The sequence below is a fragment of the Ciconia boyciana genome, chromosome 5, assembly GCF_034638445.1.
Source record: "Ciconia boyciana chromosome 5, ASM3463844v1, whole genome shotgun sequence".
In the NCBI taxonomy this organism is placed as follows: domain Eukaryota; kingdom Metazoa; phylum Chordata; class Aves; order Ciconiiformes; family Ciconiidae; genus Ciconia; species Ciconia boyciana.
In genome coordinates, this window is record NC_132938.1 from 85,418,684 (window position 1) to 85,444,613 (window position 25,930).

At 43.8% G+C, this 25,930-nt stretch overlaps 1 protein-coding gene across 3 annotated transcripts in view; it reads right to left on the minus strand.

The window, feature by feature from the left end:
* The window catches only part of ANTXR2 (ANTXR cell adhesion molecule 2), a 123,087-nt gene extending 97,481 nt beyond the window's left edge, over positions 1–25,606 (minus strand). Inside the window, exons 1-7 of one of the 3 annotated variants that reach the window (XM_072861276.1) lie at positions 24,803–25,596; positions 23,891–23,962; positions 20,797–20,868; positions 13,652–13,733; positions 12,503–12,610; positions 12,337–12,405; positions 11,422–11,502 (exon numbers count right to left, since the gene is read on the minus strand). In XM_072861276.1, the coding sequence (XP_072717377.1) occupies positions 11,422–11,502; positions 12,337–12,405; positions 12,503–12,610; positions 13,652–13,733; positions 20,797–20,868; positions 23,891–23,962; positions 24,803–24,948 (630 nt within the window). In that variant the 5' untranslated portion in view covers positions 24,949–25,596. Of the gene's footprint in view, positions 1–11,421; positions 11,503–12,336; positions 12,406–12,502; positions 12,611–13,651; positions 13,734–20,796; positions 20,869–23,890; positions 23,963–24,802 lie in introns of all 3 variants that reach the window. The other 2 variants (XM_072861277.1, XM_072861275.1) reach the window with 2 other exon arrangements.
* Positions 25,607–25,930: the final 324 nt, after the last annotated feature.

Genomic DNA, 25,930 nt, shown 5'->3' on the forward strand with positions numbered 1-25,930 from the left:
TTTGGAAACTCCACCTCTGTTTATAAATTTTGCTTTGTCATAGATCTCGCCCCTGCTTTATGCCAACGCTTCTTCCCACAGAACATGTGCCTTCTGCATCTTCCAGTACCTCTTTAACTTGTCACAGACTGGGCCCAGCTCTGCTTTTCACCCTTTCTACTGTCTCTTAAAAGTTCTCAGAATTTAAACCATAAAGCAGTACGGCTCCTGCAGCTTTTAAGTATTTTGACTACCGTACACTCAGAACATACTGTGGAACAGAGCTGTGCCGTGCAGTACAGTGTTACTTGCAGGCTAAAACAACTTTCCCTTCCAGCACTTTAATGCATTTCATGTTCCAAGAAATTGTGAGAACAATGCAGTAGTAACGAGCCATGAGCAACCCAACTGTACATCGACAATTAACAAAATACGCTAAGCGTCAAATTTATTTCACAGCACCATTCGATTTTGCTTAGCCCCAGTATGCAGTTCAAAAGTTTTTGGCAGCAGTCAGCACTATAAATCTTAACTGGCGTGGCATCTGTTCCTCCCTGGAACTGTATGCCGAGTTGAGGATTTGGGGCAGGTCGTCAGCACAGCTGGATTCTTTATTGAATCACCATAACAATTTTTAAGTCTGTTGTTCTGAAACTAGAAAGCAATATATGGATGTGTAAGGTGTTTGCTCCCCAGTGAAAAGATGAGTATAGCCGTGAACTGCTGGAGGAAGAGAGCTCTTTGACACATTTTGATCAGACTGGGCACGCTAATAATTTTGAACAACTGAGGACTTCCAGAGTCACAGGTGGCCTCTACTCCCTACAGATCCATTTCAAACATGCATCTCTTTGTTTACTGTATTGCTCATTGGAAGCCAATCCCAAATCAGGCTGGCTTGACTCTTTACAGGGGAATGCAATATAGTTCCATGAACAAAAGTGTATGTACTGTAATAAAACGAACGCATCTAACTTGCTATTTCCAGAACCAAGTTTTAAAGAGGAAAAAAAACGTTCACCTTTAAAAAACAATCTTACTTGCTATACCCATGTATGGCAAGACATGTGCAAAACATGCTGACAGTGCAATGTAATCCCTTCCACAGTCCGTGTGCAAAAATATATTTACGGCAGTGTTAGCTCCTGCTCACTGCACTCCAAGCTTGCGCCTGGAGCACTGCTGCTTGATACGCCGCCAGCCAGTCACGTGTACACTCGCTGCAAAATGTGTGCTGCGCAAATCAGAAAGATGGCAAAACAGCACTAAAAAAACCCCTTAAATGCTAGTCTAACAGCAAACTCAAGACAGTGGCTTTTCTGTGGAGATTTCTACCCACTTTTCTTTCCTCTCTCTCTTCCAAATATGGGGGTCATCATTTTCTCTAGGGTTGCTATAAACACAACACCTAGTGAGCAAAATGTAACCAACCATGAGGAAGGCAGATCTAGGAACTATGGTAAACTGCTATGGTAAACTGCTATTTAATTACTATGGTAATTAAATATAATTAAAACTGGAGAAGCTATGTTCATAGCCTAACATGCAAAGAGGATGTGCTTTTCCTCACGTACTGTGCCAAGCGCCTTTCTCAGTTCACCATGAAACCTGCATCACGAAGAGCTGCATCTTTAGTTCGACCCTCGATCAAGATATAGTGGTAAACAAGCTCAAGTTAGCCAGCTACAACCTTGTAATTGTTACTTCAAAACACAGATACTTTATTTGATAAAATGTACTGAAAGAAGGGGGGCAGGAAGGGAAGATGGCACACACGACAGCTAACTCACAAAACAGTGTCTGAGAGGGCCCTGATAGCATAAGAGCATTTAAAACTACCTTTACCATTACTAGTCTTAGTTGGATCTGTGCACATAAGCAAAGCCTCTTTTGATTGTCAGCTGTAATACTCAAGTTCTGTGGGCTGTCTCCTGATCAGGGATCGCCTACGGCTTTTGGCTCCTGCTACGTGCCGACCAAGGAATGCCACACACCTGGACAGCTGGGGCTTGGGGAGCAGCTATTTAAGTGGTAGGCAGGAACAGAGCTGCTTGAGGCCACAGGTGTAACAGTGTGCTTCAGCAGGGTCTAGGAATGCTAGGTTGGAGCTGTGTGAAGCTGTCTGAGCCTGTGGAATGATGCTCTTGAGTTAGTCCATTCTCTGGTAAGTGAATACCTTCTTGGGCTTCATCCCAGCTTGGAGCCATAAAACTCCTCAGAAGAATGTGTAATGAAAACAGTGTTGTACTATTGTTTGGTTTAGTCATTTTGAGCTAGGTTGGCCTAGGAGCCTGTCTGGCCGGAGCGAGCCAAGCAGAACCTATCAAAACTGTGTTCACACAGGTGCTTAGTTTAGCTTCTAAAATTATTTTGCTTCATTTGTGCTGACTGGCTGAACTAGGACTGGCCTGACCCATGTTTCCATGTGTTTTTATTTTTCTATGAGTCACTTAGAAGGACTACTGGCAGCTTTACTCCTTTTTTTTTTCCCTGTAACTTAAAACTTTTTCCCCCCAACTATTGCTGAGGCAGTAAAAAGGAAATGGAAGTAAAGCAGGAGGTATTTAATTGGTGTAATGGGTTCATTTGCTATTTTTTTTCTAGAGAATGAAATCCTGACTGTCCATAGATCAGTATTTTTCATACTGAATTCATAGAACCTCATAACATGTAAAATTGAACATGTATGAAATCAGGGTGGTGAAAAACTTGGGCTGTACGTATGCCGGTATCATTACAGGTCTCTCTCCTTCAAGAGTTGCTGTTTTCTTTACCTGAATAGGAGTTGTGTCCCCTTATACTGTGGTAGAGTTAGGCTTTAAAGAGAAAGACCTGGAGTAGGTTACAAGAGAAAACGAATTTAAGTAGGGCCCTTGATTTCACTGATTACACTTGAGTAACCTTAATCATACTCAGGATCCCTGAGTTAGAAGCACCTTCACAGGGCACCTTAGGCTCTAGACAGGCCTGCTTCTCCATACAGTAACTAATGTTTAAACTCCATGAAGTTAATAGCTTGTTTCCAAAGTGAAATTTTCCCTTCAGATAGTGTCACAAGGTCCGTGTCATTATAATCTGAATTTAATGAAAAATTGGTATTAAAAAAACCTAACCCCAAAACATGGGATCCATATGCAAAATGAAATTCCGTACTATATCTATGGGTCAGTCCCACGTCGTGCGTCTCTACGGTGTTAAAGCAAGCCCTTCCGCTTCCCATTTTCTTCCCCAATGCTAATCTGTACAGAAAGCAATGAGGCAACAGGACCACCTCACACTAGACGGAAGGCAATGAATTCAAGGTAACTTGGAATGAAACACACGCTTTCATAGGAAACACCATTTTGATGCTTCTCTCCAACAAAGTCATAGCAAAGGAACTACAGCAGTTAATACCTAATGGGACTACCTCTATCTGCTGCCAAACATCTGTGCTCTTAACTACAATTCACTGCCAATTTCAGCCGACTTCTTGACGCTGCTCAGCAATGCTTTAGACAAAGGGCAAGGGTAAAGGGGATAGGGGGGAAGGTTGCTATCCTATCCCTTATCTAAATGAAAAAAATCCCGGAGACATATGGTCTTGCATAAAATAACCATCAGAGAGAAGCCTGGTGCAGTGTCAGGTTAGTGAGAATATTCTAATTATACAATGTCTAAGCAGTACCTCATTTGCAGTCAATGAGTAAACCAAATGTAGATGACAAAACTGTGGGTCATAAGAGATGCGTATTTTAACAGCATCAGAACCTTTACCCCCAAATTACTAAAAACAACCCTAAACCCATTACTTATCAAGTAATGTAAATAAGAATCAAGACAAACTGTTACTTTCCATAACAGGAAAAAAGTTGTTTGGGCTATTTTTTTTTTTTAATTAGTAAGGAAAATCTGGCTCAAAGAAACTTATCACTAAGGAAACAGTAGATGTTATTTGGACTTGCGAGTGCTTCATATTAAGCAAGTTTTACAGCATCCCTTATGTAACAGAACTGATAGCCGTGCAGGGATAGCTGACAAGTCAAATCCAAATCACAAGGCACATGCATGCTCACACAAACTGGAACCGTGTCAGTTACGTTGCTGGCTTATCAAGCTCTCTGTTCTCCAGGAGAACATGATATGGTTTGTAATATGTCAGAGAATGTCAAATTAAGGGCTGCACAGCAGTGAAGGGTAGAGCAGAAAGCATTCTATTCCAGGCCATTGATTCCTTTTAACAACTACATGCAGTAATTCCCAAAACTATCTACTCGGTCTCAATCACATGGAAAACATAGCACAAGGTTAGTTCTAAACCTTGCACCCAGCGCAGCTTGAGTATTAGACCATCCAAGGGGATTAAAGAAGATGACTGATTTAATCAGAATAATTCTTTTAATGATAACTTGTTGCAATTCTCCTCCCCCCACCTCCTTAAATGTTTAATAGTTTGCTTCCTGGATTCCCAGTGCATAAACTGAGCATATTTTCTTCCTACAGGAAATGATCCAATTAAGTTAATGTATAATTGATAATGAACTGTTTAAGCTGATTTTGTTCTTGAAAAATCTTAACAGCATGCAGTCAGTGGGGTGACCCTCCTCCCCTCATCTGCAGCTGTGGGATATCACTTAAGGAAAAAGTGGGGAGCAGACTGGGCATACCCTAAGCAAGGCAGACTAGGGAGGAATTTCAGCTCTAATGAGCTGAGCTGGCTCAAGGCAGAAGTATCGGCTACTTGAAAATCATTTAGTCCCCGATTACTACTCAGTAACCAAGTTGCTTGCAGCCTGGCCACTGAGACACAAGCAGTTTGGACAGAAGAGGCTCAGTAAACGCTCACATGAGAGATATTGCGCATTTACCAGAATGTCTAACCTTGGAGCACTAACTGTTGCAGTTGTTAAGTTTCCCACTCTCCATAAATATGAACTCTGCCGACCTGTCTTGTTGCCTTACAGCAGGTAACAGCGGGAGGCATTGATCGACTCGTATGAGTTTAATAATTCACCGTCACCCCAGTGCAAAAGCCAGGTCAGACCAAGAAAGCGCCGCTGATAGCATATCTAGCGCAGAAGGCATCAGATTCACGGGGAGAGGCTGGAGCACACTTCTGTGAAGTCATTGCAGTAAGAGTTACAAACCTAAAGGCTAAAACTGTTCTTCACTTGAAACGGCTCTTGCCTACCTCAATGTAACTGACTACCACCCACTAGACGTTGTTCTTCTCCCCCTCTGGCACCAACTCACCATCCAATATGGGTTGCTTACCTTTCTCCTTGTGCCTCTCTCTCCCTGCTGACTTTTTGTTAGACTGTAAGGCATACGGGTACAGGTTTGCTTTTCACCAAGTCTTGTCAACAGCCTGTGTGGCCCCTCTCTCTGCTGAGGCATTGGGGTACGAGTGTACTGACAATGACTGTCATCACATTCAAGATGAGAAGTGACTAGCCAGGCATTGAGAGCTGTTGAGCGTGCCACTGCCATGTACATTTTATGCAGTGGTTCCCTTTGGGCCCCACTGACCGGGCTGTCACCAATCCACGTAACTTAAAGGTAGGAATGCCTTGTTATGCACAGTGACTGATACAGGAACCATCTAACTGACATGGAAGCCCCCTGGATATTCAATAGATATCCTTCACTGTTGCTCAAATGAATCTGAATGCTAGAGGGATTTTGCTGACTGTTCTTTACAACCAGAGCAGACTTCCCTCTACCATCAACAAGAGTTTGACTGGAAAGAATTTTTACAATTAGGCAGTAAGGTTTTTATAGCACTACCTGCTCATACTGCTTTAGTGAGAGTCTGCCACTGGGTACGTTATGAATACATTTTTTAAAGGACCCTGGATGCATTTAATCCTTTGTTCAATTTCACTGTTCCAGGTACACTTATTTGATGGTTCTAAGTAACTCCACTTCAGCCTTGCAGTTTACATCCTACAAACAGTGAGGTCTCCTCTCCCCCCGATTACACTTTCACCGATACTGGAGTAGGTACTGAGAAACCTCATCATGGGGGGTGAGGTACCCCGTAGCAAGTGGTGCTACTCATTTCAGTGCAGGCATTTTCACAAAAAAAGCTCTGCCTGAGAAAAGAACTACTGATGTATGTATTAGTCTCTTCTTCCAAGAATCATTCCTTCCTGTCGTACTCTCCCTTTCCCCTCACAGTTACGCTGTTAGCTAACCTTCTTCCACTGTTTGTTAATACCATTCCTGCTGTGATCTCTAGAGCTGAGCGCAGTAGTCAAGGTACAGCTGCAGGGGGGCTGTCCACAGGAGATGAGTAGCTTGCTCTACTGTGTCCTGTCTCTCCATACCTACACTGATGTTCAAGACTTAATGACCCTCTTATTTTCTTGCTATGTCATCTATGAATTTGCAACTTTCTTGGACAAACTTACAACTTTATGCTAAGGGTTAGGGTTTTTCCCTGAGGGGCTCAGCCAACTTGGAAACAATTTAGCTTCAATTTAAAATGGTCTAGGTGATGCAACTGCTCAGCTTCTATGTCGTGATCAATTTTTTTTGTCCAGTATGTTTAAGGGTGGTTTTCCCACATAAAATGAACAGTTCAAAACTGAGCAGCTGCAAAATGACTAAGCAAAAAGAGAGCTTACCAATCCTATTTCTAATCTTTCTCGGGTAGAATTCTTAAGAAATTTTGTAACATTTAAATATAAAACAATTCTAGACTGAACTTTTTTTAAACTACTGCCTCTTAAGTTCTGCGTGTATCAGTTCCTGTAGTCTTATCTGATGTGGGGCTTCCTAAGTACAAAATATATCTTAACTTCCTGTATTAAGTGCTGCCAACTCACTTCGGTATAAAAATGTGTTTAAGTCTACTTAGAACTGTCACACACTCTAATGAAGTTACTAAAGTGAGTTCCATTAATGTAACTTTTAAAGGCACAAGCCCTGTCCAATTCTGCCTGCAGAGACAACCAAAAATCAGTAGGAAGTCTGTTTCCTTTAGCAAAAGGGAAGCAGGGATCTTTCACTGGTTGTGTTTTTCAGAATGTGGCACATAAAAGTGATTCAGAGTTGCTGAGCTGTGCAAACCATATGCACAGAAACGTGCCATGGAAGTGGGCAAAACACAAAAAAAAGTGCAGGAAAAACTGGAAATAAAACATCATCCTTATCTACAGCTGCATTATGGGAACATTACAGAAACTTCAGCCTCATGAAAGATAGTGTCTTGTCTAAAGACTCTACGCGTTTGATTCAAGCGGTAGCAGCACCTTGGCTCCCAGCTCCTTAGTTTAATTGCTTATTCTCATTATTCCTCCATTCATGGTTTCGCAAATGATCTAACAGTTAAAATGAGCAGTGTTCAGAATGGCAACATTTCCTGCTTCTGTGAACACAAACATTCTGCTCCCTGCCTTGACAGGGAGTCCAATACTGGTTTTAGCATTGCAGAGAAGAGTTTACCTGATGCCTGAGATACTACGCAACTCTCTCAAGGCTGTAACCCCCACAGCCGCTAGTCACCTTGCGGAAAAGGACCCCTCGGGGAAACTGTGAGTCTGACTGAGCTATTTAATAAGCACAAAGTCTCTGCAGTTTCTCCCGATGAAAGCGCTGGTTCAGGACCATACCTGGTTAGATGCCAAGTGAGGCACTCTTGAGTTAGCTTGCTTACAGACTGCTTGGTTACAGCTCAGCATCCTTTTATCAAGAGATGTGCAGCCTCACTAACACTCCCCCAAAGCCAGGTAGGAAGGTGCTATTTTGGTTATGACAGACGGACTCAGATCTAACAATGTAAACAATAACTTCCCAAATGGTTCTTTATCAAATGGGTTTAAAAAAAAAATTAACATAAATCACATATAGGAAAGGAAGGGAAAGAAGAATGGGTTTCATTTTTTACAATAGTACTAAACTGCCACATGGCAATATAAATAGTGCACTCCCAAGCCCTTACAGTTCACACTGCTATGGCTTGCTCATGAGGCCATACTCCATGTAATTATCAGCCAAACTACATCAGTAAACTGTTCCTGATAGCATAATAACTCGCCTTCAGCATTTTTCTTTTAAGCTCTAGACTTTTGCTTAGATTTATTTACCCTGACAATGCTGTTTAGTTACTGCTTGGTGAAGTTAACTATTAGCAATGCTAGAAGAGCTGGAAACTTAACAGAACAGTTGCCTCTTCACAGAAGTCTGCCCAGAGTTTTGAATCGTTAGCTGGTATTATTCAACAGAAATACAACACAGCATGGTGGTGCTTAAATAGTTACCTCACTGGGATTTTATCTGAACTAAGAAGGTCAAAACACAATACAAGCTTTGCAACATCTGAGCTAGGTTTTCTTTAAATGCTAATCTCACCTGTCTTGAATGTTAGTCACTGGCCATGATTAAATATATTTTGTTTATCTGTCCGGAAAAAATACATTGGAGTAATTGCTGAGACCTCAAACAACTGCAGAAGCAGGTAGTAATGGATACTCTATGATAAAGCTCATCACTTTTTCTTTTTTCCGTCAACGAATGAAGATTAACTGCTCAGCTCTCCTGGAATTTGCTACAAGTATAACAATGCATCAGCCAAAAAATTTCATAGCTGAGTCAGGTAGAGACAAATGTAGTAGAGGCTTTGAGCAGCTCCTCTGATCATTCCTACGGAACAGTTTTGTGTCGTAGTTTTGCTAGAGGGTTTTAATTACTGGGTCGCTGCCATTTCTATAAACAGTATATTTTTTCTAAACAAGAAGTGTTCAACAACATTCATGAAGGGTTTCACAACTGCACCTTTGACACCACACTTTGAGCAATACTTCTGCATGTTTGTGATGTGGGTATTTCATTTTCATCTGTTTTGAAATTAGCTTTCCCTTTTATGACAGAGTGTCTCTTTGAGCCTGCATTCTCTAGCTAGCTTGCAAACTGAAATGGACTTATAATTGTGAATAAAAAGGAAAATGGTGACTATTTCATGTTCCATTAGATGTGCTTATCAATTTTATAATGCAATAAGAATGAATTGTCACAATCAGTCAAAACCCCTTCAAAGAAAATTGAGTTCGAACTACAGCATACCAAAAAATCATGTTAATACAGCCACCACACACGCATTAAAAAAAAAAAAATGCACAGACACAAAACCACACAACTATCTATGGATACTTTCATCCAGGCTCTGGGGTAAAACAGGGATGCTGGCCGGGTATCACTCTCCCGCTGCTTCCAACAATATCTTTAATGTGCTTACTAGGGAAGAGAAAAGGAGAGTTTCAAATGCCTTGAGAGCTAAATGAAACTCCGGTGAGATTCAGTGCTTTTCAGAAAGCTGTAAAGAACAGTCAAGCCTCTAAAAGCTCTCAGGAGCTATCAATTGCTAGCACTAACTGTTTTTGTTTGATTCTTTATCCTAACAAATGAGACTGATGCACGTAAGACTGAAGTCAGTTTATATGCTTCCTATCAGACAGGCCTTCTCATGCTCCTTTATTTATTAGCAAAAACATTTTCCAGTGCCCCAACAGCCACAACGTAAGAGTCTTTATATGGACAGAAATGTGCAGTAAGCCAAGTGTTGAAATGTCTATTCCAGCTGCAGTCTGTTAAATAAAACCCTAAAAAAATTCGGGAGTTCAATCACAGGTTACAGGAGCAGACAATGTATTTAAGCTGTAGAAGACAGTGTACATGAAGTTTGTTTTTTCTGTACAGTCCCTGTGAGTGCTAAGCTGTTATCTTAATACAAGGTGCTGCCATTATGCGCATCTTTTCTTGCACTACAGCTATGATATGCACAAATCTGGGATTTTTACACTTGGGTTTTTCTCGAGTGCCAGAAGAAGCTGGACTGAGGCTTGTGCAAACACCTTCTACCAAATCTTATCAGAAAAGCTTCCCTCGCTCTGTCCGCAAAACAGTGAAGGTGCTTGAAATCTCCTGGGAGGTAAAGAAGAGGCAGACCGGCACTGCTACTAGCCAGAGACTGCCCAGAAATACCCTGGCTGAGTACGGGGGATAAGGGGACAACCTACAGGTTATGCCAATCTTCCGCGTGTTTGACCTACAGACTCCTCGAGCTGAGCTCTTCAGAAACCTCAAGCAATCGTGCTCCTGCTGCTTCCTCAAAGAGTAAGAAGAGTGGAGAAACCTGACTGCTTCGAAGGGTCCAATCTGCAGGTCAGTGACCCTTTTGGAGGGGGAACTCCGAACACAAATGCCTTTAGTCCTTTATCTAGTTCTATCTTGATATACATATTTTGACATGCAGTATCCTTGGAAACTTAATGTAATCAACTGGGATTAAACATTCAGCTCTTACAAATAAGTCTATCACTAGTGGCTTCCATGTTGCATCGCTTTGCACTAGCAGAATAACTGATTCTTCTAAGTCTTTAAAATGGCATAGAATGAAATTTTTAAAAAGCAGTACCATGTGGGGTGTCCTATCTTTTCAGGAAAATAAATGTCAGTGCATGAAAAGGTTGATTGTATCTCTTTAGAATGTGCAAGGAAGATTCTGAAATTACATTTATTTTAAGCAACAAGGAGGAAAATAAGTTGCTTCGTTATGACACTAACTTCCACAAAAAAACCACACTATTCAAGAGAAGTGATGAATTCGTGACTGCGTAATATCCTGTATGTGAGTAGTATACTCTCTTTTAAAACAAAAAAAAAAAAAAGGAAAGGGAAATGAATTATAGTGGGATCTCTCTCAGGAAAAGGATTTCATTATTGGTTTTGACTTGACTTTTGACAGTAAGCTTTTTTCCATTGTGCTGCCTAAAAGCAGCAGCAGCACTGTTAACCTTGCATAAAACACATAGCCTTTAGTTTACAATGAGGCAAATAAATTAGGTCCCCACAACCAAAGATGTCTTCTTGACACATGGCTAAAATACTGTCAAGCCACTGATCACAACCAAAATGTTCCTCTTGATTTGATCCCTTCTTGCAAATCAGGGTAATCAGTTCAATGGCCTCATCTCACTGATGGAAGTTTCTCATGGCATGCTGAAAAAGAGGAACTGAACGTCTTATCACTTACTGGGAAAACAGGTGGTTAAATTCAAGGCTGAATTATGTCTTTAGAATGCTTCTCTGTATACGAAGATTTGGGCAATTCCTACATTGCACTCATTCCTAATGATTTTAAGCAGTTGTTCTCAACTCTCCTGGAGAAACAGTCTCAATTTTTTTCAGACTAAACCTATAGCAGCCTTTCCTCAATGCATCCCCCTCAAACTCACTGCACTTGTTTAGAGTCCTCAAACTCCACACAAGGTCTGAGCGTGAATAATTACAATGACTGGCAGGCAATGTTAATTTACAGAACTGCATCTCTAAGATAAGGAGGAGAGAAATTAATATATTGCAATTACTGATTTAGGAACCAATTCTGCCTGGAAAAGTAAGTGGGACTGGAGAGTATGCTGTCATCTTGAGGAAATGTTAAGCTTATTGCCTGATACTCACAGAATTGATTATCCCCTTAAGTGCTTGGAATCCTCCAGTGACAGGGAAGACTTGCTCTTTTGTGTCAGCAATTTTTTCAAGCTTTGGAGAGAAAACGCATGCAAACACGTGAATCATTTGGCAAACTAAATTCGTCACACTGCTTTTCACCCTTAAAATGTAAATGGATGTCTAAAAACAATTCCCATCAACTCTGCAAAGAGAAGAAAAATGTTGAGTTCCCTCACAGCTAACTATGACTTGCCTAAATGGGAGGACTTACTACAACCTACTGCAGCTAACAAAATGGTATAGTGGCTAGCCATCCTGTCAAACCACCGCATTAAAGAAACCTTTTAGGACCTGTATCTTGGCAGTGATTTCATAACTCTTCCCAGAATTACGTTCCCTGTTTGCTCTGCCTTCCATTAAAAAGCCTTTCTATGTGCCTTCTATGGTAAAGAGTCTTTTGTATACTTCTCCATTTAAGTCACTTTCATGGTACAAGAGTAGCTGCAGGCTTCATGAGGACATAGCAACTCTGGAAGAGCTTTCAGTCAATGAAGGACATGGATCCTTCTTTCTTTTTCTTATCCCAAGGCTGTTATACACGCTGCTTGAAGCTTGTCTGTAGCTACTCTGTTCATGCGACCTGTAGCCTGATCTGGTTGCCATCTTAATGAAAGGGGTTTTGCCTGCATCCTTTCCTCCTGGTAGCTACCATTGAGCAAGTGTATTTCTGACAGGTCTTCTCGGCAATGAAAGTGACACCCACGCATTCTATTTATGTCTGTGCACACATCTTGGTGTCTGCTTCCTCAGCCAGAGAAGACATTATACTGCCGAATGTAAGTAAAATTAACTTCTGTATTACTTAACTGTGTAAAACCCTGTGACAAGGTACTGCCTACTAATCTAAAATAGTAACGTTTTTACCTGTTCTTGTACAAAATCAAGGACGCCAACACAGTAAACTCTAGCTCCCAGCTCTCTGGATTTCTTTGCCTGTTCCAGAATAGAACAGAGGAATAAGCATTTTTTCATTCAACAGGCAACACCCAAACTCTTCAGAATATAACATGCATTTTCACTTAGCGCTCACCTCTTTCTCTGCATGCAAGGGAATCCGACCATCTAGCTTGCCATCTGTCAATGCAATGATAATACTAGAAAACCTTGAGGCTCCTTGCTTCGCAATTTGCATGTTGGCCTGAAAACAAAAAATATTTATCCAGCCTAAAATTACACCTGAACTTTTAACCAAAACGTATGTTCTACGTGAATAGAGCATCTGAAACAACACTCAGCCTCACCTTCAAACCCATCTCTCATGACAATCCTCTGCCTCCCTTTAACTCACTACTAACAAGGAAATAATTCATCGGTGTTTTCCAGTCACCAGTGAGCCCGTCTCTGAAGTGCTGGGGTCACTAACTGGTCAACCCTTGGAAACCCTTGCTTCTTTTAGGACAGATACTCTCTGAGTTGTGAAGCTCACTCCTCTCTAGATCCACCATAAGGTTTCCTTTGCTCCCCTCTAGATTTCAAATGCCAGTCAGTAGGTTCCAAGATCTAAAAAGAACGGCTTAAAACTAAATATATTTTTTCGACATTAATAACTTCTGTTTGCCTAGCTTTTCAGCCTGCAGATTACAATTACAAACTTGGCTCCATAGGCATAAAGAAGGAAACTGAGTTTCTATCCGTAACAGTGAAAGCTTAGATCCTCACCTTATCCCTCACCTTAAGCACGTGAGTCTTTGAGCAAAATCGCAACGTATACTTTAAGTGTACGTCTCAAGAAAACATAAGCAGTTGGGAACTCTATAATTAAGGTAGTGCAAAATTAAGACCATTTGTCTTGAAAATGCTGATCTCTGCAGTAAACTCTCCACAAGCACATGCTCTAGAAAGCACTGTTAGACTCGCAGCCCTACAAAGCTGTGTGTGACTATTTACCATGTAATTGGTATGCTGTGTTAGCTGTTAAATTCACAACAAAGAACCGCTCTCTACTGCGAAGGATCGAGTCAAAGAAACTCCATATGGCAATTTTCTATGATGGCTAATCTTCTGCATGGGATTTGCATAGTATCTGGGCAATCTTGGGACCGCTTAGGAAACCAAAGAGATCCAAATGTAACAGACTGAGGCGTACAATCGATCCATTTATGTTACAGGTTGTTGCTGCTGTTATCCAAAGGGTGAGAACAGAGGATATTTTGATGGCAAGATGATGAGTATAACCTACCTGTTTTAATCCTTCATGTATATATGTGTCACCTGCTGGTTTTACCTCCTCCAAATCCTTAAGACCTTTCTTGATTTTCTCTCTGAAAACAAAAAGGTAAAAGACCGTTAGGGTGATTTGAAGTGGGGAAAGGGGTTAGTTTATTGATGGAAAAAATAGTATTTGTCATAATGGAGATCTGAAATTAAAATCCGTAAAATACAGCATTTAGCTGAAATACCATGTGGAGGCAGATTTTGTATTCACAACGCAAGCGGCACTGTGGTAACAGATATTTTAGACCTAAATAACACAATATGCCTCAGCGAGTCAAAGACCTAGAGTCAAATAAAGTGTTTCAGATGGAGCAGATATTGCAAAGAAGTGGCAAAGCCTCAGCATTAAATAGCCCGGTGGAAATTCTCTTATATTAAGTCTACTTTGCTCAATTAAACCAATTTCATTTCCAATCACACTGCAATTAAGAAAAGAAATCCCCTAAAACAGCAGTTCTATTTCTAGAGAAATCTTCCATGTCAATATGCAGGTATTTAATGGGGTAGGACAGAACTGCAATAATTAAAACTTTATCCCTTAAAAAATAATTATCAATAGGCAACTGCAGCATTTGCAAGACACCTTGTATCCAAGGAAAGGGATTAGGATTAAGGATAGTTTTTTAAATTTTTGGCTGTCGCTACCTTTCTATGTGACCTTTGGCAAGACACCACACTTACACAGGTCACAGTTCACTTATATTTAACAGGAGGACAAGGTTGTGCCATGATTTCTCATGGGCCTTTAAATAAATCCATCTTTGACTGCAAGATGCTCAATTTATGATGGTGAGACTGGAGAAGATGGTAGGTAGCATGAAAGGAATTATTTCCAGTGAAATCAGTATGAGTGGGGAAAAAAAGGCGGAGACACTTTACTGAAAGAATCAAATCTGGAAGTTCTTAATTCTTATGCAAGCAAAGTTCCGGTGAAGCCCATGGAAAGTTGTGCTAGGAAAGGACAAGTAAAAACTAAGTAGGGACAAGATTTGGGCTGGAATATATAGAACACTGTAACAAATATAGGTGACAAAGAGGAAACCAGCAGGGGTGAGGAGATGAAGGGAAAATACATTGCAGGATGCGTGAAAGCTTTTCTCAGGGTAAACAAAATGAGAAAGAATGCATATGCCGCTCTGCCTGAATGCCACCCACTAGTCACTTGTTCCACTGATGGGCTTCCTCTATGTTTAGAAGCTCTGTTCCAAACTACGATCCATAGCTGTAATAAGCTCCCAATCACAGGATCAACCGATACAATCGGGGGGAGGGGGGGAAGAGAGAAATGTGGCGTTGAATATATGGAAGAGAACAAGTTATGTAAGATAATACAGTCTGTTTGATCCAAATATTTTACATTCAGCATCTATAGAAACTTGAAACTGATTATGTATGAACACAGATTATAAACCACATACTTAGTGCTTGCCAGAAATGAGTGGCAGCACATCACAGGCATTAGTGTTCTGCTGCCAAGAAACAAGCAGAAACTGAAGTCCCAGTTTTCTGAAACAGATTTCATTTTGCAAAAATAGCTTTTGTACAATCAGTTCAGTTTTATTTATCTAAAATGTCTTGTGACCCGATCACACAGAAATCTCTGGTGTTTCCAGGCCTCTCTCTATAAGGGGCTCCAGGAAAATCTTTGGCAGCGTCGAGCTTTTTTAGCTGCATTAATCGGTCACCATCTCTTTCCCTTGAGACACATCTGTACTAGATAGGCCCAGCCAGATGTGAACAAGCTCCACCCATGCTCCGAGTTGGTCAGGTACGAGCGAGTCCTGGTCTGGAAGTCACAAGGCCAATGTGGGTGCAGGACTTGGGGCCCCAGCAAATGAGCCCAACCAGACAGCAGGAGAGGTTAGTTCAATCATGCTAAAACTCGCACCCAGCCGGTTTGGCGGGTGGGTGCAGGAGTACCTGTCTGCCTGAATCGTTCTGATAACGGGACTCTCTTTAGTCAAGCAGCCATAGCACTCTGAAGCCCTCATTCCTACTCTCCAGTGCTCTCAAAATTCTCTTTTCTCTAGTTTCTGTAATAATTTTTTGTAGCCACAAAAATCCACAGAGAAGGTCTGCTTTTAAAACTCATCTGTACTGAAATAACAGAGCCATGACCTCAGTCTGGGTGTCTGGACACTACCACAGTACAGTTCAGTAACAGTGATAAAGGCTGCAGGGCTGCTGGCTTCATGGTTTAAGTCGGACAAGGGAGGGAGGTGGAAAAAGCAAAACAAAATCAGCGACTTGCAGCCTGTCTGTGTTTGGGTTGACTGAGTAAAAATTTAGTATCTCTTTCCCATTCAGCATATGCGCTGCATCACTGCTCTGTTTTTTATAAAAGGCACATCTAATTTTTAATAGCTACGTTGTCTGTTCTCTCTCTTAAGCTTTGTAACTACTTTGGATAATTCTTCCAGCAGCAGCCAGACAAACACAACTGTGGCTACAAGCTCTCGGTCATTTTGCTCTGTGGGTTCTTTTTAGCTAGTCCATGAACAGGGGCTGCAGGCGTAACGCCAGCCCGGCTGAGGTCATGAGAGGTTCTGGGGGCAGCTTCAGCAGCGCCCACTGCTCTTACCTCTCTGGGAGACTCTGCTCTGCTTTTCTCTACCTCGGAGAGCAGGACCTTGCAGCAGCATGAGACACCTCAGCTGCAGAGGGCTTGTTTGCAGTAAGGGAGGCTGTGCCAACGCTGCTGTGAGGCATACGGGCCTGTTTGCAAATACTGCTCCCTGCACGGGCCAAAGTCTACACTGAGCTTGTCTTGTACCTTCAGTGCCTATCCAAGGCAGGGCACTGCAGAACTAAAGTTATAATTGAAAATTAACAGACCATTTAGTAAAGAGAGATTACAAAGCAGCCTAGTGTTGCAAACAACCAAACAAATCGATTTAACATAAATTAAAATGTAGCAACCTCTCCTTACCTGAGCACGCTCAACAATTCAGATTTACTTTCAGGTCTAAACATAACTGTTGGCCTTTCCGAGTTCGAATTACGCCAAGGGAACTATCCCCAGTTTACAGGAGAGGTTTCTCTGCGTAAGCTCTGCTGCACCAAGCTGCAAGCTTCTATTTAAGCAACTCAACAGGTACTGTTTTCATCACTGTTTAGTATTATCTCTTGCTTTAAGTAAGTTTAATTGACACAACGCTAAAAACAGTGTTGTCAGCAGCCGAGCGGTCGGACTAGTGATGTTGTTAAGGCACTGCCTTGTTTCCTGGCGTAGACGGGGCTGCAGCCAGCACTCGCTGGCAGTAGAAGACAGGTAGTACTTCCTTCTACCGCAGCAGGACGTACATCACGCCCCCATTTGAGAGGACCAACGATAAATCTACAGACCAGTTACGAAGCACAAGCCCCTTAGTTTCTCAGAGACGCGATACTGTCTTTGAGAGTAAGAACGTCTAACAGAGAGCGACAATCATTTGCCTAAAGGAAATGAATGCATCCTCGACATGTACAAAGAAAGGCTAGAAAGCAAAGCGTGCTTGAGCACCGAATCTTAAAAACCATTCAAATCCCTGGGGTTTTTTAGGGACAAAATTTTGCGCTTGTACATTAGTGCTGCGGAAGTTAGAACCAGCTGAAATTGCCACATAAGCCTCAGGTTGTGCTGATTCAGTTGGGCAAGGGGCTAGCCTTGTACGAAATGCTGAGTCTCCATTAATATCTATGCAGTCTTAAGTAGTGGTGTTCTTGGCTCTTCTGGATGGGGGACAGTATCTTATGTTTCTTTTCCATGTTGCATTCTACCTATTGAAGTACTGGAATCTTGAATTGTTTTTCAGTGTGTCGAGTATGAGCACTGGCAGAGAAAATGTGATTCCCAATGAGCATATATTTATCGTCAGGAATGAGGCTATGTGCCTGCAAGGCAACGTACTTCATCTCTAGCAAATAAAGGCAAACAAAACAGGTACTTTGGTTTTGCTGCTAAGAAGGAAGTACAATAACAGGAAAACACACAAACTTGTTAGTGAGATGAAGGGGAGAAAAAAAAAGTGTTCTTTAACAAAACAGAGCTGTCATACTGGTCAAAGTAAACCCTGCACATCAGCCGCCTCAGATGCGTGATTTGGAGGAGGTTCCTGCTTTCTACACCTCTCTCATACTACAGAGGGCTCGGTACAATTCTAATAATTATTCTCCTTCAAACTTTAGGCATCGTGCATGGGCTCCAGATGGAAAACACGTAAGTGGCTGACTTTGCTGTACTTTATACCCTCAGCAGAACATGCTCTCTGCAGATGGCTCTATTTTGGCAAGCTTCTTTAACCAAAGCGTAGGGTTAGTTCACACGACCGAGGCTCAAAATGCATAAATGTCTTGCTAGATTGTATGTCTCTGTGCAATAAAGGAATAGTCAGTGCTCCACCAGACTATGGACAAGCACAGTATGGTGCAGTTGGTCATGTACCAGGTAATTAAGTGCCCTATTTTTCCACCTTCACTAACAGAATCTTTCTTTAGCTCCAACAGGAGTTTCACCTAAGCAGAGTCAGCAGGGCTAGTCCTGGCCATGGACATGGGTCAAATGCTGCGGAAGCAGGTTTACAGAAACCTGAAGTTCTGCTGGCCAGCATACAGTTGGCCGAAAGAGAACACAGATGACATTGTGCCATCTGGATGATATTCGTGAGTGTATCCGCTTTTCCAAACAACTTGCTTTTCAAAACTAGTAGGAAAACTGATCCCCAAATGTGAATGCACAAATCTTTGTTTACCACTGAGCGTACGGTTTCCAGCTAAAAGTCAAAGGGGAAATGTGTATCTCTAAAATGGGATATAACCATTGTGAGAACTCTCTTTCATCTGGGTGGTTTTTTTATTCTATGTATGCATTACAGCATTGTGTGTGCTGTGGTTAACAGTGACTTCTGTTTCCAGAGTTACTCACATAGCACTGTTCATGGTCACAAAATATTTGGTAATCTGGGGGCTTCGGCGTGATGGTGTGGGTTTCCTTATATCCACAGCTTTGTTATGCAGTAGAAACCAGCAAGAACTTTGTGCAAACAATTGGAAGCCTAAGGCTTTCAAAACAAAAAATACTTCCCTACTTTGAACCAACTGCTGGGAATGAATTGTGGTTTCCTGACATTTGCGAATTAGCAAGTAAGCAAGGGGAAAAACAACCCTGCAAGTCCAAAATGCACATAAAAGAACCAAGGTCATAATATCCCATAATCACACACACATACACACCCATCCCCAGAACTGCACTGTACTTAGCATCCTCATTTTCTGTTTGGAACAACGGGAGTTAGACATTCTAAGTCATTTTCCTCTGTTGACTTCGTTAATATTTAAAAGGACAGCTGTTCCAACTGTTATCTATCCATTCTTACCTACGTACATACCGTCAGTTACTAATGTCTCCTTCTTCATTCTCCTTATAATTCCTCCTAAACGATAAGGGTAGTAATTTCCTTTCCCCTACCACACTTATAAAAGCATCAGCAAACCTTGCATTAAAGAAAAGTCCCACAAAGGAACTCACTAGAACTCAAGAAGGTTCTTCCTATGCTTTAAACGAGGCTTCTGAGAAAAACATGGTTCTTTCCATGGCTTAAAGTGTGCCACAGACATGCAATGAAAAAGGCACTTGTGTTCCCGTGGCGGGGCTCCAGAGTTCTGCCTGAGCGTTCCAAGTGGTCTGTATGATATCAGTGCTGACTCTCCGTGCTTGATAAGGAATAGGCCACTGACAGGGATTAAGGGCCTATTGAAATCAAGAGAAAGGATCTCATTGACTTCAGCAGTCCTCAGAACAGGCTTAAGTGTCCTCTCCTGACCTCTCTCAAGCCATCTGGAAAAATGGCTTATAATCTTGTCTCTCCCCACAAAGAGCAGATCCAGTATCCAAGTCCGGGTGGGGGGAAGTGAAAGCTTGGCCGTTCTCAAGTCAGACCACTTTTTTTAAACGCTAAAAGAGGAGGGGCTTAGTATTGGGTCTTTAGACATCCTATTTCTAGGATGTCAGCATACATTTCTGTAGCGTGACACATTTATCTGTTGCCAATGACAGGTCTCTTCAGTAAGTCTTATACTTGCTGTTATGTGTTATTTCAAAAAAAAAAAAAAAAACCACCACACAGTAAACTAACTGACTGTAGCAGACCACATTTTGTATTGACTCTACTAAAGGGAGCAGAAAGGAAGGACTACCTCACTTCCACCCTGCCACCGTTCATGAAAATGATTCCTAAATGGTTTGTCCACATGTTCACAATCCAAACAGTTAAGCAGCGTGGTTAGCTTCTGGACCGAAGGGAGGGAGAGAGGACGTCATGTTGTGTTTGACGAGGCTGAAAGGATACTGAAGGACTCCAACAACAGTGCAACTGCCCTCTGCTGAAAGCACTGATTCCACAGTATCATTTCCCAGTTCCTGTGATTTTAGTACTTAATTTTGCAACAGTATCTTCTCTACATGGTTTTCTCCTTCTGTTTCCCCCCACCTATTCTTGACCTATCCTAGCTGCTAATCCTTATTTGCTTTAGAAATCAGAGTGGGCAGCCTTGAATTATACTGCCTTTGAAAACATCAACTGAAAGGAAGATTTGAGGCACATCCGTATGTCATCACAGTGCCAGAAAGATCTCACACCCTTCAAGTGGGACCAACTCCACTGTCTAAAACCGATTTTGAAGTCGTGATTTGAAAATACAAAATGAAATACCTACCTTATATGAGATTATGGGAAACATTAATTTACCATTGTATGCTTTACCTAGACATGAAAAAATACTGAAGGCTTATCTACAGACGTTGCTTTACAAAAGTAAAAGAATCATTTCTCCTGCTGTGCCAAGGAAGACGCAGAGTCATGCAGAGATGAAAACGTTACTGGAGTTGCTCTGCAAAGTAGTGGCAGAGTTCACATCAAGAATTTATTTCCCATCGTTATTCTCCTTCCTCTTTCACTAGGCTATCCATTGATATGTTCACAAAATTAAATCCAGCTCTGCACAGAGCCTTCATGACTGGCCGCCACTTAAAGGTATCAGTTATTGATCAGTATCTGTTACTGTTCCTCTGATTTAATAAGAGCCTTTGGAGGGGAGGAGGGAGAGGGAGAATTAAAAAAGCAGTGCACTAACCTGTCTCCAGTTAATGGCATAATGACGTGTGCCTGGGTGGAAAACACGATAAACGATAATCTCATCTTGGGGCTTTCAAAAAAGGGAAAGAGGGAAAAAAAAAATACATTTAGACAAATGAAGAGAAACCTACAGATGCACAGCATTTCATTCACTTATTCATGCTTCGTTAGTATCATCTTTATCCTCCAACTTCCAAAGAGCATACTTTTGAACTACAAACCCAGAATGAGAGAGGAATTCAAGTATTTCTGCCCATCTACTCCTTACCCAGATGGCTTGAGAATAAAGTAGCACAATTGTTATTCCTTCTTCCCTGACTAGACTCCAGATCAAGACATGCTAAGCTTAGTTAAGGTCTCATGTGACCCCGCTGAAAGTGAATGTCATCAGTTGCGATCTACCAACGTACAGAAGGTAACACATCCTTTTATATTTTCACGCTCACTGGCGTAAAAATAAGTCAGGGACAGAGACTCAGGGTACACTCTTGCTCCACGGTTTTAAACATGGACACATTCAAAAGTCAGTTTCCCCTTTTGAAAGGTTGATCCTGACACAACGTGAATTTCAAACTGTGCTTTTTGGTCATAAAATTATCAAAGTCAAAGAAACAGTGCCTTCTCGCTGGTTCATCTCTCAAAAAGTAACACAACAAACTCTTTCAGAATGAGTATGTTTCTGTTTTGGTGACATAGAGGTGTGACACTTAAGATCAACTTCCGTAAAAGTATCCAGGGAAACGTCATTATAAAAAGCAATACTGTATGAATTGATTTTATGAAGGAATTCAGTCTTTTTTTGAAGAAGCCCACCTGTCTCTTCCAACAAGATTACAAGGAATTATATCCAATTACCTGTGGAAAACACACAAGAACTGATGCTCTGGAAGCCCAAGAAAGTAACTTTCCTAAGGTAAACTGCAACAACATCTCTCCTATCTGCTTTTAATTTTTATTCATGGCAATTTCAATATATTCAGTAATTTTATAATTCACTGTATATGTGTATCAGCATTAATTAATCTGATTAATGTTAGTAAAGACATAACACTTGTAAAGATGAATAATCATGCATTTTCAGTTCACTTACATCAATGATGCAACTTAAAATTATTGACAACATGGAAATGTAAGTACTGGGCAAGTCTTTGCACAGAACTGCACAGATCTTGGATTTAAGATCCAGCCTTGAAGTCTATCCGTTAAGGCTCTGAATACAAAAATCTGAGATGCTCTAAATTAAATTATAATCTAAAACACGGCATTATCAATCTTCTTAGCTGCTGCAAGCAGTTGCCAAACAAAAAACAAGTACTTGCAATCCCACTCTCTGGTAATTACATCACCGCCTAGTCCAAGTAACGTGAGAGTTCCCTATTTGAGATGCAACTCTCTGCATAATAACCTCAAAGTTACAATTTAGCTAACTTGTCTTTAGGACACCCACAAAACTGTCCTGTTCGCGAGACATCCCATTTCTGTTCCACTCTCCAAGCACTCAGACACTGTGACGATGGAGGAGGATCCTACGAACCCACCTATTAGACCTGACAGCCCTGCCAGGCCCAGGCCTTTCAGAACCGAAATAATCAGCATGCAGCACTATTACTGCAAACGTGCACATTACAGACAAGTCCAACTGGAGAGCAGACACACTGCTATGAACTAATTCTTCAGGTGAGGACTGAAGGAAACTGCTACCAATTGGTTCTTTGCCTTCTTCCCACACCTACTCTTTTCAATTTAAGAAAGGGCAAGGTCGAATGACTCCCTGCCCTATTCTGAAAGTGTACTGAGGCCTGAAGGCAGGACAAAGCCTCATCAGCCTTCAGAGGCACTCCAGCCCCATCAGGGAAACACACGGGGAGATGTACTGTTCAGGTTCCCACAAGAGCCCAACAACCGTCACGCTGTGAAGGGTCTGTGCCACCTAAGGCTGACTCCTCAGCACCCAGACACCGAGCGAGATGCTCGTAGGCCAGACTGCCTCGCTCTGCGCCATAACTTATCCTTCTTTGGCGTGAAAGGTCAGTGGAGTAACTCACCAACTCGATAGCTTTATTTCAGATAAGGAAGCCAGATCCCTACACACCAACTGTTGCAAAAGGGAGGGTCACCTAGCTGCAACAGACGACGAACTGTAAGACTTACACTGAACCAGCACCACCCTTTCAGTGGGGGCAAATGTATTTTTTTACCATTCACCGAAAAGAAGTGCTGCTTCAGAATCCTCAGGCTCTTTTTATTTTTTTTTTTAAATTCTCGAGCTTACAAAATAACTTTCAAAAGCTTGTGTCACCCACTTGGTTTACAGAAGATCTGCTCTTTACAAGATGAATGTAAGCAATATTTAATTATGTAAGCCTAATTGTATCCCTTTATTAGCAAACCAAGACATAATTGCCCACTGCTCTTCATTTTCCTTAGCAAAAATGGCCACAACATCTATGTCTGTGGCTTTGGGGGCATTCCTTTGTTTTATTCTGGGGGGTTTTTTTGTTTCTTAAAGCAAAATGCTGCATCACAGTAATCCTCAGCTGTTACAGGGTACAGTTAGCCAGTATTTACAACAGCCATTTCTGTGGCAGCAATAGCTGCCAGACAATACTGCTAGCCAGTTACAAAGTTGATTACATATATGTACAACAAATATAATCTTAACATGGCATAAACCTCCTGTACGTTTGAGGTTGAAAAACAGTCCCTTCCTTTTGATCTGAACCATGTATTTACATATATATAGACATGTATTCAGACTGCCTTCTTTATACAGATCTCTAAAAGCAATATACAGGAAGTGCTCCATCAGAAATGAGGCATGTGGCTTATGGAAAAAAAAGTTTCAAAAAATCATCAAATTACATCTGAGAGTAATTTTAGAGATTAAGTATTTTAAGATGCATATTACCCCCTTCTTACTGAGCTCCAAACATGAGAAAATGAAGTAGAAGCTTCCGATATTTTCCAGCAATCTGGGCACTAGAAGCCAAACTCCTAACATGTCTGTGAAACGTATCTACTGAGCTTACAAAAGCATGGGGGTTTTTTCAACATATCCCAGTATTACAGATGTCACAAGGAGCAAAACGCACCTCACAAATCTTTCTGTCAGCTGATTTACGAAATCAAATATTTCATGCCAGTTCTGTGCTACGCTCCCAGATCTGAAAAGAAAACAAAAGCACGTTAGTAGGCCATATTTAAGGAAACTGGGCGAGGAAGGGTGACAATTTCAGTGAGAAATTAGACAACGCGGGACTACTTGCTTTCCTAATTATCTGAAGTCACCACCAACCCCGGCTGACGGTGGTACTCGCATGCGGTTGCCGTCCCGATTTTCCGAGTCAAGGCACGGCAAAATGCATACGTTCAGCAGCACCCCGCCGCGAAAACCACATCGACAATCTCGCCGTGGGGCCCGGCAGCATCGCTCCTCCACCGCGGCCGAGCCCTCGCTCCCGCCGCTCCCCCCGCCGAGGGCGGGCTGACGGCGAGCTGTTCTGCACAAACTTCACCACAACAACACGGCCATCAACAGCTGGCGAGGGGGAGGGGCGGCGGACGCTGCCGGGCGCTCGGGCTGCCTCAAAAATGTCCACCCGCGCTCGTTCGCTCAGAAAATGTGCCCGCGCTGAAAGCCCCTTCCCGCCAAGAATTTCCACGGACGCGGGGGTGGGGGGGGATATCAAACCCACCCCGACCCTCCCCGCCACCCCGCAGCGAGGCCACCGCCAGAGCCGAAAACTTTCCGCGCGCCTCCCGTGCTCCCCGCTTCAACGCGGGCGTTATCCGAGCCCCGCCCGCGGAGCCCCCCGGCTCCTCACGCACCGCGGCGGCGGGCGGCCGTTACCCCGGGGCGGCCGTTAGCCCGTAACGGCTGCCCCGGCGCGCGCGGCCCCCTCAGCCCCGCGACGGCGCCCGCGGGCGCGCGCGGCCGAACAAAAGCCGCGCCCGGAGCAAGGCGGCGGCGGCGGCGCCGTCCCCGTCCCCCGCGCTCCCCTTACTTGTCCAGCACGAAGTACAGGTCGAAGGCGCCGTGGCACGACGGTCCCTCCGGGGCCGGGGCGGCGGCGGGCAGCAGCAGCAGCAGCAGCAGCAGCAGCGCCGGGCCGCGCGGGGCGAGGCGCGCCCGGGGCAGGGGCCTCGCCATGGGGCCTCGGGGCGGCGGGACGCGGCGGCGGCGGCGAGGGGACGCGGGGGGCCGGCGCTGCCGTCCTGCCGCTCAGCGGGCGCGGGCGGTGCTGAAGTGGCCGCCCCTCGCCCGCCGCCGCGGCTCGCCCGCCCCGGCCCTCCCCGCCCGTCAGCGGCGGCGGCGGTGCCTGAGGCGGGGGCCGGGGCCGGGCGGGCTCGGCGCGCCCCTCTGCGCCTGTGTGGCGCGGCCCGCCTCCCTCACCCGCCCGGCTTCGGCGGCCTCCCGCAACTTCGGCGATGGCGAGCCCGCCGCGGCCGCCTTTCGCCCTCCCTCCCGCTCCCCCGGCGCCGCCGCCGCCGCCGCAGGCGCCTCCCCGACAGGCGGCGGCCTCGCCGGCGGCCCGCGGCTGACCCCGGGTTCGCGTCCCCGGCGGCCGGGCCCGGCGGGAGCCCCCCCCCCCCCGCCCTCTGCCAAGGCGCGGGGGCTCCGGCCCGGCGCGGGGGCAGACGCGGCTGCTTTCCGTGCGGCGCTGTGCTCTCGGCCCCCGCGGGGCAGCCGCGCTTCGGAGCGCAGCGGCTCGGAAGCGGACGGGGAGCGGGGGCGGCTTCCCAGGTGCGAAGGGTCGCCGCGCCGTGCCGTGCCGTGCCGTGCCGTGCCGTGCCGCGGGCGGGGACTCCGCGGCTGGACGAAGCCCGCCCGTGGAACGCTCAGCGGGGGAGCGAAACGTCCCCTGCCCTGCCCGAGTTCGGCCTGCTTTGTGCGAAGTTTAAAAGCCCGCAAGAGCTGACAAAACTGGTTGCGACATGGCAGGAATATGTTATTCCACGCTAACAATGAAAATGAGTAATTAAAACAAAACCCGTGACTCCCTAAGCTTTTCGTGCTCCGGGACGGCAGGCCGCTTCCCTTTGACGTCCCTCTAAACCACGTCCTCACCGGGATTTGACACTCAACCTGTCCACTAAGCCAGCATGTGCCAACTACCCCTCTGAGGAGATTT